General features: G+C 42.5%; 1 protein-coding gene across 4 annotated transcripts in view; it reads right to left on the reverse strand.

Annotated features, from left to right (window-relative positions):
• Window positions 1-853: 853 nt before the first annotated feature.
• Window positions 854-14,615, reverse strand: part of fermt2 (FERM domain containing kindlin 2) — a 51,394-nt gene continuing 37,632 nt past the window's right edge. For 2 of the 4 annotated variants that reach the window (XM_083792100.1, XM_083792098.1), the window contains 10 exons: window positions 14,065-14,172; window positions 10,887-11,021; window positions 10,296-10,345; window positions 9,248-9,372; window positions 8,946-9,052; window positions 8,353-8,574; window positions 3,470-3,490; window positions 1,525-1,649; window positions 1,242-1,383; window positions 854-1,090 (listed from right to left, as the gene is read on the reverse strand). In XM_083792100.1, the coding sequence (XP_083648226.1) occupies window positions 917-1,090; window positions 1,242-1,383; window positions 1,525-1,649; window positions 3,470-3,490; window positions 8,353-8,574; window positions 8,946-9,052; window positions 9,248-9,372; window positions 10,296-10,345; window positions 10,887-11,021; window positions 14,065-14,172 (1,209 nt within the window). In that variant the 3' untranslated portion in view covers window positions 854-916. The remainder of the gene's footprint in view (window positions 1,091-1,241; window positions 1,384-1,524; window positions 1,650-3,469; window positions 3,491-8,352; window positions 8,575-8,945; window positions 9,053-9,247; window positions 9,373-10,295; window positions 10,346-10,886; window positions 11,022-14,064; window positions 14,173-14,615) is intronic. The other 2 variants (XM_083792101.1, XM_083792099.1) reach the window with 1 other exon arrangement.

A 14,615-nucleotide genomic window follows, 5' to 3' on the forward strand; every position in this document is an offset into this window, starting at 1 on the left:
AATCCTTCATAAATTGGACAGATTGGACTGAGTGAACACTTGTACAATAATTAACAATCACGACTTCATATCGATAAGGTAGACAGTTTCTTTGATTGTGATTGAAGTGTTTGTGTGGGTTTGTGTGGTGGTGCAAATAATCAACAGGCTACGAGTAAGATAACATAAGTGATCGCAATTATATGTAATGCAAATAACCAGAGAACATGAGCAGCACCTTACTAGAGTGGAAAAAATAAAACCCACCAGGATCAATAAATAACATTATTGTTCATAAGAAACTTTGATGGATCATAACATTGTTTGGTTGGACTACTGTCATGACATAGTTATAGCTAATAGGCTTGATAGTCAGATGACATCAGCTCCCTCTATCCAATAAGAGAGATGGCAGAAAGAGAGAGACAAGTCTTTGGGATTGAAAGGCCTCTTGGCATTCATTTTGATAGGTTGTGATGGATGTAGGTTGGGGAGCTTCACTCCAGAAAGAGGCATAGAGGACAAAGAGGAGATTAGGAAACGGAAGGAGTCAAGACTCAGGAGGGTTTGTGGGAGAAACATCATCAAATGTCCTGTTTGTGTGCAGCCTCTGCTAGCGTCGGGTTAGGCCACATTAAGAGTTCAGAGTTCATTTGCACTGCACTCAGCAGAGTATTAGTGTTTTAAAAAAAAAGAAAATCTCAGCTGTAATGCAGGCCAAAAAACTAAACAAACAATAGAAATGGCATCAGCCATGGCAATAGTGGTGCCACTCCAGGCTCTTTAGCACAGTTCAAAAAAAAAAAAAAAAGACCAAGAAATAGTAGAATAAAATAAACCCATATAATCTTTTCCCACCCTCCCTCCCCTCTGAAAGGCAAGCACACTTGAACTTTGCCCAACAAACCTTTGACCACGTTCAGTTGCCCAGAGTAACTCAGACCCAGCCGCTGGTCAGCTTATAGAACATCTCTTCATCTAAAGACTCATTCTGGTCCTTGGCGCGCGTGGACAGGAAAATGTAACCTCCGATGAACTCATGTACGACCTTGCAGTCCACCTCAGCACAGACGAATGACAAACTGGGCTCGTCTGCAAACTCTACAGTCACCTGAGCACATGGAACAGATCAGAGACCAGTTTGATTTGATATTCTTTGTCCCATTTATTGTCTCCTTTTAAAAAACTGAGTGACATTGAGTGATGTGAAGAAAATCTATAAAATATGCTACAGGGGGAAAAACAATACAAGCATTCAATACCTGCTTGATCTCCCAGTTAACATTCCACTGCTTCATGTTGCTGAAGCGCCAAGTTTTGATGGCGTCTCCTGTGCTGGCGTCCATCCGGATTAGACGATTGTAGGTGATGCCAATCAGTTCCTCTTTCTTCAGTGAATAGAACCTGTGAATCATTCAAATTGGTTGTAAACGTGTAAGTGTTAAAATATGTCTGTGTCTGTCAACACAATACACTCATGCACACACACCATGTGCATTCACACAAGAAAGGAATCTCATATCGAGTAGATAGGAAGGGGCTTACTTGGCAAGGAAGTGGGTCATACCGAACTCCGGTAGAGACTGCCATGCCTGAATGAAACGCATTTTGGCTTCGATGAGGCTCATCTGCGCCACGTTCTGGTGGGCTTCCAGGATGCGGGTTGAAATCTGACAAACACACACACACATGAATACAACTAGTCTATACACTCAAATTGTGGAACCCATAACTAACATGAACTAACAAAGGGCAAAGCCACCCCATCACCACCCAGAAACCATCCATTGGGCTCTGACTTGAGGACACCACAGGCTGTCTGTTTCCATTAAGCCAGGTGTGCACCCAGGGTCAGCCCATAAAAAAAGTGCTACCTTAATACACGTCTACTTCACGCAACAACAGAAGACAAACATACTTGAAAAGATAGTGCAGATGATCCAAACTAAAATGAATGCGCTATAGTAGCTTTACCCACCATTCTCTCTGTGTGTGTGTGTGTGTGTGTGTGTGTGTGTGTGTGTGGGTGTGTGTGTTTTCTTTTACTTGACCGATTGAGCCATGACCTCTGACTCAATGGGATCAGCCCAACACAGACGTGTAAAGTGACCTTACTCTCCAAGATCAAGATACTCTATATGACAATGTTAGTGTTAGGGACAGCTCCAATTTAGTTCTTAGTCAAAGCAATACGGCTCTAAAGTTCCACTAAGGAGGAAATGTGTTAGAAGCAAAAGGGGAAAAAAATTATACTATGGTTTCTGAAAACTAGAGTACACTATAGAGATAAAGTACTATCAAGTATTTTGGTAACACTTGCTATGCATCCCACATTTATAACGACGCATTATGAACACACTTATAATATATTAGATTCTTCTCATAAACATGTATGTATAATTATATTTATAAGCACTAATAATCATTATATTCTATAAGCTTAATCATAACACATTATAAACTTTATTATAATAAACTTATATCAAGTATTATAATACTTCATACTTTGCTATGTATTCCATGTTTATAACTCATTATAAAAGTACTTAATTATACACTTTATCAAAACACATTATAAAGCTTATTATACTGACTTATAATATGTCAAAATTGTAATGACCTTTTTATTTATTTTTGGTATTCAGACAGCCAGCAATGGGTAAAACGCTCCCAAAAAAACTTAGTCTCTGTGACACATCTAGGGGCCACAATCTGCATTCAAAGATTTTCCATAGAAGCTTTGTCATTGGTCGATTTGCCTGTCTACTCCCAAGGCAAAAAACAGTTTATGTTTTAAATAGACACTCGTGCTTTCTGAGGTGTGATTTTGGGCCCTAAAGATGAATACAAAATTAATATTAACATCTTAATAGTGTCCAATACGGAGGGGGTGAAATTATGACTCCCCAGTCAAAAAACACTTTGTGTTTGAAATAGACACTGCCCTAAGGATGAACAATATGAATATCAACATCCTAATACTTGAAATTATGACAGTTGATACACTTCCATCAAAATATGACTCCCCAGTCAAAATGTGTTATGATAAAGTTCATGAACTTTTTATAATAATTTAACATTTAACATATATAATAAATTATAAAGAAAATGTCTTATAATAATAATGTGTTATAAACATGGCATACAAAGCAAGTTATGAAGTATAATACTTGACATTATAATTCATTATAATAAAGTTTATAATGTGTTATGATTAAGGTTATAAAGTATTATGATTATTTATGAGCGCTTATAAATATAATTATACATGGTTACGAGAAGATTATAATGTCTTATAAGTGTGTTCATAATGCATAGCAAGTGTTACCAGTATAGTTAACTAGGGACTATTTCTGGTTTAGTAAGACAGCCACACATCTGTGTTTACAGACACATGCATATATCTGCAGCTCAGAACTACACACACACACACACACACACACACACACACACGCGCACACACACACAAACGCACACATCTTAAACTTACCAAGTCCCTGATATAGCCTGGCTGAAGTGAGGGGGTGGGAAGGATAACACAGGAGGTAAAGAGATGCACAGGGGTAGAAAAAAAAGAAAGAAAGAACAAATAAAACATAAAAAAATTAAGAACAATATTGCAGGAAAGAGCAGGTCATGACTGTAAATATGCTAAATGAGGAAAAACGAGTCAGCGAAGGCCTGAAGGGTCATGCAGTGTTCAGAGAAAGCAGAGCAGCAGTGTCTTTGAGTCATCTGTAACAGCAAGTAGACAGTGTTAGGTGGCAAAACAATTGGTTCCATAGAGTGATTGAACATGGGACCTGTGCAGTGTGCATGAATAGTCATTCATGCACAGGCTGGATGTTTGAAAATAGCTGTTACATTACTCTTAGGCTTTGGAAAAACCACAACTCTCCTGATTAACTGTGCTAGAAGTGGTATCATGAACATAACGTTGGCTCAAGTCCATAATTGTTAACTCTGCCATCAGTGTGTGAATGTGTGAGTGAATGGGTGAATTTAACGACAGGGCTCCACTGACTGTTGCGCCGCGTTCTGACGGCGTCAAAACATGAACTGGGGCGAATTGGTGATGCTGTCCAGACGCCGTCCTAACACAACCAATCGGCAGTGGAGCACCCTTCATTGATGGCTTAACGCACACCACTTTGGATAAAGGGGCTGTATAAATGCAACATTTACCATTTAGCATAACAACTGTATATCCTATGTGGTTCTCAAATGAGGTACATAGGCCATTAGGCCTAAGATATGTGCAGGTACATGATCTGTATGTGAGAGAAAGTGGAAAAATATATCATGTTTAATGATAAAACTTGGATTCAGACACCTGGGAAATGGGAATAGGGTATTGATTACTGGAGCCAATACATTTGAGAAGCACTGTCCAATTAAAACCCACTTATTGCTAGATTTAATAACATCTTATTGTGCATTGGGCCAGATCTGGCGACCTTTTGAATGACAATAGAATAATGTGCGATATGACCACAATGTCACGAAATATCTCATTTTAAAGCTGCACATCTCTAGTTTACACCGAAAAAAGAATAATGTTCCTAGCATGTTCCATCGTTTACTTATAAGCATTTTAGTACACCTTGGTTTGACTTATCACTGAAACCAAGGTCTACTGAAAAGCTTATAAGTAAACGATGGAACAAGCTATAATCATAATTATTTTTTCATTGTAAAGTAGTGACTTGGAGCTATAAAATGAGACATTTCGTGACATTGTGGTCATATCTCACATTTTCCGATTGCCATTCAAAAAGTCGCCAAATCTGGCCAATGCTGGCCAATGCCCCATTTCTTAATTCGTCATTTTAATGCAATAAGAGGGATCAGCGATCTAAATAAAATACATGACGTTTTACTTTCATTTTCAAATTAATACCCAGAAGTGCCACCAGATGGCGGGAACGTTCCATTATTCTGATTTCTGCAAAAGTGTCAAATCTGGCTAAATCACTTCCTGTCAAACGGAAGTAAACAAAGGAGGCTAATATGACCCCTAGCACATAGCTTGGCTGTCCGGATTGCTAAGCTAACATTAGCTTTTTTAGTCAAATTAAGCTTAAAAACGGCCAGGAACATCCCAAAATATCACCTTTTTTGCCGCGGATCACATAGAGACGGCGCGCGTGCACGATAGTGCACGATCGCGCGGGTTTCGGCCGGTTTTTGGTAGATTACATAAAAATAAATAAAAAAAAGTCAAAAAATTCCATTATTTTGTTATAATAAGACATACTGACAGGGCAGTACGTCTACTACGCAGATAACCTCATTGGCCACGAGGGATTTGTTGATTTAACACGCAAATAACGTCAATGGCCACTAGAGGGTTAAAACCCCAACCATATGCAGTCATTCGCTTTTCATCCACAAGATGGCATTAACTACCAGAGAGTCATACAGGAACTGCAGAGCCTCCAATCCCTGTGCCTTCTGCCTTCATCATTTGTATCCTTAAGATATACAGTACAGTAGGTTTGGCTAGAAACCAAACTACTCCCGGTTGAAAGATTCCTGTGTGTATCCACTGGGAACTGAAGCACGGAAGTTGCCTCGGGAGAGTCCGATGAGAGGAAGTGCAGTTGAAGGAGGAAGAAAAGGGAAAGAGAGAAAGGGAGTGGGCCAGCGCCCCCACATGGCTCCCACAGCTGACAGAGCAAGGAGCTTTTCTCAGCCTCTTTTCCCACCCAGCATTCCTAGGCACGGCTCATTTCCTGATGCCCCCACACCCACTATTTGGGTGTACATGTGCGTCTGTGCATGAGTGAACACACATATACACGCACACACACACACAACTCTGCTGAAAGCTGGACTTTCATGTTGTGCCTGGGGATACCCACTATCGGACTGGGTTTGTGACCAAGACTGGAGCCAAGCCAGACAGACTGACAGACACCTCCCCACAGGCTGGGGAGACGAGAGACCGCCGCTTCTGACTGTGGTCCACTACGAGTACAAATTGGAATGCTTTGAGTCTCGCTCATACACATTCAACCACAAATGCCGACACTTGTTTCTCAGAGTTTTCCTGCTGTTGGGCTCCAATGATGAGTCAACATGCAAACGATTTCTGTTCCGAAAAAACCCCCACTAATGGTTCCATCATGCCAACATTAATAAAACATTCTAATTGTGGTAGACACCCCTCTGGCTGTTTGTGATGCATCCCTTCCAAAACATTTCCTGTTTAATGACACTCCCTGTCTTTTCAGAGACACCGTTCATTCTCTGTCTTCCGCTTCTTACACAGTAAAATCTTCTGTGAAAGTCTCATGTGCAGACATCCAGAACATGTTAGGCTATACTTACAGCCCAGTCCCAGAAAAGTACTGAGTCATCACTTACCAACATCCTACTGACCCCCCTCCCCCAACATACACACAAGCCCTCCTAGCAGCTCTATATTTCCTATACAGCTAAATCAAAACCAGACTGAGTGAGTAACCTAAGGGGAGGCAAACCCATCTCACCATCACCACCTCCTTCCCTTTAACCATCACCACCCTCCTTCCCTTTAACCATCACATCTATCACCCACACACACCACACCACACCACACCCACACACACACACACACACACACACACACACACACACACACACACACACACAGGCATCCTTTGGTCTTTGATATATATACGATTTGTTTGGCCTCTCCTTCTGCAATGTACTCCTTGTTGATTTGCGCATGCGCACTGCCGTTCACTTCCTTGTTTGCGGCTCCAAAAGAATGGCTCCTACTCTAGGGAACTCTCCATGGTTTTGACCAGATGGGTAACGTTCTGTCTTCATTCCTGACTTCAGCATGCATCTCGTTTGGAATATTAACGCTTCTAGAGAGACTGGAGATAAGAATGGAAGATTATGCCTCCCGGTTTTGGGGGGACGGGGACGGAAGGCGGGGCTTTTCAGAGTAAAATCTGCTATCTCTGCTGGCGCTCTAGCGCCTATATTTTGAAATATGCTGGCACATGTGTTGTTGGTTTGCCACTAATGGCTCAACAGTGACAACTCTAAAATGTTCTGTATGGATTTCTGCAGTCTGTCCCATAAAGGACTATGTTTACAGCTTAATATTTCTTTAATCCGACCTCGCATGACGCTGTGGACTGATGCTCCCTGCACCACACAATTTATTCCGGTTCAACTAGGCTCCGAGAGCATATTATCTGGCAACAGTACTGAGTTTAGCCACCAGATGGTGGCATGTAATCGGCAAATATACTGTACCTCTGACACAAAATGGTAAATATTGCAATTCTCTGAAGCGCTTTACAATATGCAGAATAATTACATTCACCTATTCACATTCACACACAGACGGCGAGTAAACCATGCCAGGCAGGCAGGCACCCAGCAGTTATTTTCTTGCCAGGAGTAATGAAGGTTCGGGGAAACTTCTGACTCCCAAGCGGCTGCTCTACATCCTGTGAGACCACTGATCTACGAAGACGTTACGATGCATGGGTATAAGCAGCCCATGGGGCCGAATCCCTGTCCATCTAGTGTTTTTCTTAATCAGAATTAACAAAAGGAGACGAGAAACACGATATGGCCTTCGTTTAAGCACATGGTCGGAGTCTGACATAAGAAACACCACTTGTGTAAGCAAGTTGGGAGGATTGTCTGCTGTCCTGGTTTCCCCTCGGAGAGAGGGAGGGAATGAGGAATGGAGAAAAGGGGAGGAGTGGGGGGGTACATTCCAATGCAAGACAACTCAGATGCCAGGAGGCACCCATGTGGGAAGCACCAGACACTTCTTCATGTCACCCCCATTATCCACCCATCAAACATGTAAACAACCTCCCCCAAAACACACAAATGCTGCATCGCCGACTTTTTCTCTCTTTCTAGAGATCAGTGCATTAAATATATCCTCCATGTTGTTTTACCTATTGCTCACATTAACAAACTACACCACGCCCAAAATGAGGATGGTACGTTGTTGACATGTTTTACATCTCAGACTATTTATTGTCCACATTCACACAGTAGTTATTTTGGTCTCATGTCACACGCAGGGATGGGAAACTCCACCCTGTTGGCACCCCGTTGTGTATGATATAAGAGCAACATGCCTGGCCATGTGATAGTCTGTTAGCTGTGGCTCTTATCCAGGGTGTCAATACACGTTTGACACATAATTAGACATTATTTTGTTGTGTGAATTACACCTGTGACCTTATCGTTACAGGACAGCTTACCAGTAGACCATTTCCCTACATTACGATCCTGCTATTCTAGTTTATTATTATGTGTCACTTGGTTGTGGCTGGTGGGACTAGTATCCACCATCTCGCCATGCACCATCGGCAACATTCTTGACTGCAACTCTTTCTCGGGACTTACCTGCTTGTTCTTGTACTTCTTAAGGTAACGTGGGGACACCAGGCACTCTGGGTTTATGTCGGTGGTGATTGGCTCGGCGATATACTGGGGGTCAGGGTTCATGTGCTGCATCTTGAGGAAGGACAGAATGTTCTGCACCTCCAGGTTATAAGAGCTATCCGCCATGGTCTTTCCTTTGGAGGCCAGGCGACACGCGGCCATCCAGTGGGCATACTGCTTCTCCTGTTGTGGCGAGCCAAGGGGGAAGTGAGAGAGTTGAATGAGTTATGTTATGTCATAAACATCTAAACATTATGTAAAGGGATAATATCTGGCTAGGTGGTCATTGTCGGGAGATAATTCACTGACAGGGAGTTTAATCACCTTATTACATTGCTACCCAACATAAATTAATACATTTATAGCTTGTATTTTGGGAAAGTGAAAAACGAGCTTTGTCACTGTCTGCTAGTGCTCATGGTCAATGCCATGCAAGTTCAGATCAATTGCTCAACCCACTGAGGAGAACCATCCAGAACAGAGTGACAGACGGCAGAGGTTTCCTTATTTATATGTAGGATATATGTAAGTCAACTCCAGTGTGCAAAACTCACCGTATCACACCGAAGCCAGATCTCGTTCATGCCGTCGGCAACTGGGATTAGCAACTTTATGTTGAATTTCTGACCGGAGATGTTGACATCTGGTGTTACCTCACAGCCTATGCAGTGAAAGCCATAGTTCAATGAGGGAGGGAGGGGTCAAAGGTCACACTCATTCTTCACACACACCACTATGGATCACATCCTCATGTCAAGAGGAAGAAAAGTGGTGCATTCTTTTAACCTGTGTTCATTCTTGTAACCTGTGTGTGTGTGTGTGTGTGTGCGCGTGCATGTTTAATGTTTTTTTGTACCTCTAAGATTCATTTGGTGAGCAGGTGTCCCGTGTGCCTCCTCTTTGCTCTTGTAACAGGAAATTGTGATATCCTTGAACGTGCACCAGTACTGCTTATATCCTTTCAAAGTCAGTTTCTTAGGCCTGGAAAATATACGACAACACAGAGACCAAACCTCAAATGTAAAAACCCATCCTTTCTAAATCAATGGCCAAGAGGGGCTGGGGAAGGGAAGGCAGTAAATAAGCACAGTAGAGAGAGACAAGTAGAGAGATGCTGGGGAAGGGGAGACGGTAAGTAAGCACAGTAGAGAGGAAGGGAGAGAATGTTTTATAGGCTTTAGTGCAAAGTCAGCATGATGAATGGGAGAAGAGCCAGCATTGGGCGTGAACATTAACAGAGACCATTATAGAGGACATAATACCACCTGCAGTTTATATACATTAGGAGACTTTCAAACCGCAAGGGCTACCTGCCTGTCAGCAAGGGCTTTGATCCAAAAAATGAAATATGCTTTAAAAAGACCCATTGTGATGATGAGTTTCCCCAAGCCAAACTTTAAAATGTAATCTCAGCTTGCTAGCCTGAGCTAACGTGTTAGGTTTCTGGTCTAGAGGGGCGGGTCGCGGCTGAGATTTGCGCACGCCCTGATTGGATCTCATCGATCTGTCCGTCACCCCCGGCCCCTCCTCTCCCCCCTAGTGCAGCGCTACGTCACATCATTTGGAGCGACGCCCACCCGGAAGGGTTGTCTCCCACTTTTAGACCAGAGCGGCCAATGCGTTCCTCCAGGCTTTCAATTTTTGCACCAACAAAAATGAAAGCCTGGTACCGAGGCTATCAGCTTGCAAATGTTTGTTGGCAAACAATCCACCCTCATTACGCTGATGCAAAACAGGCAACACTTCTCCCAGTTAGCCAGAAAATATTTCCTGATTTTGCCCGATAGGTGCTACATCCTTTGGACAAAAGCAAAAAGTATTTGCATGCACTACCTGAGGGTCTTGAGTGTGTCACAGAGTCAGAAGCAAAGTGAATGAGTGGTTTTCTGTAGATCTGGACTTACTTGAACACTTTGACATAGTCAGCTAGTTCAGGAATAGATGTGATGTCACCCTAGGAGAAAGAGAAGAACAAACGCCATGGGGACGGTTCAATTCATGTTGCTATGAACAAATACATGGTGGTCAAACATAACCAAAACAATGACCTCAGTTCTGACTCTAGGTTTCCCAAGTTATTGTTAAATAATACTCAAGACAACACTGCTTTTGCAACTTCCTGTGAAATTCTGTATAAATGTAACTTTTCCAGGTGGGGCAGACAGAACAATGTTATATTAAGCGACCCATGCAAAGTTAGTGTGATGTCTCACTGTAGCCATAATATAGCTCCCTGCCATTGGATCAGTATGTGTGCTGGATATATCTACCATCAAAAGAAGACTTCTCTAATTCTGGTTCATGAATCTGTAGTTTAAAATAGCTGTGTGATTGTGATTTCACTACACTTCAAAGTTGGAAGTGTGGGACTCATGTTTACTGTATATGGGAGTGGAACAAATACATTGATACAAGTTTGTTTCATTTAATCCAGGGCCTTAAAGACTTCACTGTAGTGAATGAGAAGATCTAGCATGGATGGATGTTGTTCATACCAGCGTGTTGGAGGTCTTCCCTCCTTCCAAGGTTATCTCCAAGTCTGAAAGCGCTGCATCCACCTCATCCACCTCTTTCTCACTGTTGTTCATGTGGTTGTCTGAAGACATGATTGACAGCTTGTTGATGTGATACTGAGGAAGAGAAAGACAAAAAGAGGTCTGTTGAATTTTTATACAGAATTTTAGAAACACTTCACAATAACAAACTCAGAAAATATAGATAATCAACCCGGCCACTGTTGGTCAACCGTCGAGCAACACCGAAAGCCGTGCCATTAATTTGTTAATGATGCACTGTCCGAAAAAAGTAATAAAAAAAATAATAATAGAGTACAATGGCATAAGGACAAATTCAGGGTTGGATAAGTTACATATTGCCAATGTGCATCCTTCTGTTGTGAATGTCTTTCTTAACCAGCCTTATATGAATGCTACTATACAATCACTAGTCCTTGGCATTAAACAAGTGATTGAGATACATTCTGCCAGCTCGTCAAATGCCTTATTCGACATTTTTGCTGATTTCTATAGGGCTTCCTGCTATGCATGTCCCTGGTGGGCAACCACTAAACCTTTTTATATAAAGCGAATTGCTCTGTGATAATCACCTCATAAATACTTGAGGGCTCATTTAGGAGTTATGCTTGCAAATGGTGCCAGTATGCACCATGTAAAACCAGACAAAACCAGACTTTTTGAGATCTGTGAGAAAGTGGCTTTTCTATGGAGGTTGAGGGAGGGGATTTGGTCAATGATTTAGAAGGGGAAACGAGTAGGAGGCTCTGAAGTCTGAACACTAAATTCTCAGCACATCTTTCAACTGTAACCAACTATACATTTGTCTTTACTGTGGCGATACTGTGGGTTTTAGGAATTGTACTTTTTTCTTTCTAACAATGGAAATAGCAAGTCAACTGGCCATGATCCTCCCATTACAGGAGATCTCACCATGGTTTCCTCCTAGCGTGAGTCACCAACACTAAATACAACTTGTTGACAAATGGTATTTATAATGTCAACCCCACACCATCCCCCTCCAATATATGAATGAACAGCTGTCGAGAGAGAGTGCGAGAGAGAGAAAGACATAAGCTATAGTAAGGTAAGGTTACAGAATGTGGAACAAAGGGTTCTCGTATGTCTATGCCTGTCAAGTCTATGTATATTGTTTATCGCACGCGTGTGTGTGTGTGTGTGTGTGTGTGTGTGTGTGTGTGTACCAAGTAATTGCCAAGCCAGTAAAGCCACACGGACACAGATTATACCTTGCTAACGTCAGTCACCCCTACAACACTCAGACATTCAGACAATCACTTCTCAGTGAGGCTCACCCCTGCACACACCCCTTCAGACCCAGGCTGGTGAAATGTTAGCTGTCGCAAACATCGGCCTAATACTACCCAACTGAAATAGAGGTGGCACGGTGCTAACAGACAGGTAGCGACAGACTAGCTGCTAATCTAAACACACCATTCTGATTAGCCTTTTTAGCTAGCGCCTCATGAGGGGGAAACCGGAAACCAGCTACTGTACTGTAGGTGTAATTATAACTATCCTTGATGAAAAACACCTAACACCTCTGAGTGTTCTACGTGGACTTGTGGAGGAATTTGAGCAGGTCTCAGGCTAGTGGAGGTGGGTGGTCTGTGCTGAGGGTCTCCATCCAGTGGCTCAAGATGCTCTATAATTACCACAGGGGTGAGGACAGGGTGGCGTCCTCAGGTCTTGGCACCCAAGCTTTACGACGGTCGGAAATAGCACCCCCAGACTGAGGGTGCAACTTGAGGGGGCAAAAGGGTCTCATTCACTTCCCCCTTTCCCCTCAACTCTGTGCATGTATCTTCCATCATTACGTTACGCTGTTCATATAAAAGCAGTCATGTGCTTGATGTCTCCAACAAACTTTTGAACAAAGCTGAAGTTACTGAAGGGCACTCATGTTAGCGGGACAGATGTCTGTCTATAGATATGTTTTGGGCTTTTTACCTTTATTGATAGATTTTTACAGTATTATGACAGGAAAGGGGGAGAGAGATGGGGGGGAAGACATGCGGCAAAGGTCGTCGGGATCGGGACTCGAACCGGCAAAACGCAGTCAGGCTGGATTACCAGCCTTGGTGCCTGGACCACTCGGCCGGTCCAGGCCGGCTTTGTGTTTTTTCGTTTGCTGTACACAGTTAAGTTAGAAGCTCCTTAATGCCTCAAGACTAGATCTCATTTTAGAAAAGTGTTGTAAAAATCTGCAACCAAAACAATACAAGAAATGATTTGTTACAGTAGGATTGAAAATAATCACACTCGTGTGAAGTGAGGGGCACCCACTGTGGCTGCCACACGATTTCAGATTCATTGCCACTAGGTTACAAGACATGAATGCAGTGTGTTTTATTGTATAAAACGGAATCAGTCACAAAATGTATTTATATTGGCCACATGAGGTCTTACGTCGTCATTTTGTGCCCTAAACAAACATTAAAGTCCTATAGACTTGGCTGGCAAATTATTTACATCATTAAGTGCTCTAAACAAACATTAAAATGTCCATAGACGACAAGACGTGGTGCCACATGACGTAATCTTCAAAAGCCATGCATTGGAGGAGCTAGCGCCCCTCAAAAGGGGCGGACCAGGGGGCAAATCTGCTAAACCGCTAAGCTGACAGGACTCTTCAGGGTCCCTGTTGCGTCATTTAAATATTTTCACACTTATATGGCCATTCAGTGGATCAGTCAGTTAAAGTAGTATATGTTCATATTCATAACATTATAATATACTCCATTTAATTGAGTGGGGCTAAGTGAATTACTGTTAACCATCAACTATAATGAATAATTCACCGGGGACATTTTGTTCAAAAGCCTTGTAATACTGTAGCAGCCCACAGGGAGGATGGGCGATAATACCCTGATTAGCTCTCTCTCTGCAACAATGTAACAAATAGCCAACTTTTAGTATGCATACCACAGCAGAACAGACTCAGCTCTGGGCTGAACGCCCATCCAATTCATTAGCTTGTGGTTGAAAAGGCAATTTGCTTAATGAGAAGAACTGCAGGTCCTCAGACTGCTCAGACACTGACAATGCACTGCTGAACCCATTCATGCACAGTCAGACAAACGCACAAACACATCCCACCTCCACACCCCCACCTACACACACACACACGTCTATTTACCTGCAAGGCGGCGAACATCATCATTTCCTCCTCTGTGCACTCGATTTCCTCCAGCAGGATGGCCCATTTGGACTGTTCATACAACTGGTTCACCCTGATGGCATCATACTGCAGGGATGAGTGGAGAACAGTTACACACACCCCAATTCAACTTGCATGCACAGGAGGACACACAACCTATGTGTAGGTGAAATACTTTGCACATCCTTGGGAGTATCAGATGGGTGGGGTTTACAGCGTCACCACAAGTCTTTAGTTCCAAGTACATGAACAGAAAAGTAAGGACCTTTTAGTTAGCCAACCTAAAATCATCAGTGAGCTTGCCATTACACAGTAATTATCTTTCCTCAGGTTAAAAAAAAGAACAAAAAAACAATAGAGAATCATGTGGTCTGCTGTGTGAACAACGGAGAAATATGTTTTTGTTGTGTCATCACTGTGTATCCTCTAAAAATAGTTTAAGCTTATTGTATGCTTTGTTAGAGTATACAGTAGTACAGTGGAAAGGGAGGGGAGGGTGGGGTGGTTGTACTGTAGCCATGTGGGAGCAC

This window comes from Protomyctophum parallelum (genome assembly GCF_964188405.1).
Source record: "Protomyctophum parallelum genome assembly, chromosome: 20".
Taxonomy (NCBI): Eukaryota; Metazoa; Chordata; class Actinopteri; order Myctophiformes; family Myctophidae; genus Protomyctophum; species Protomyctophum parallelum.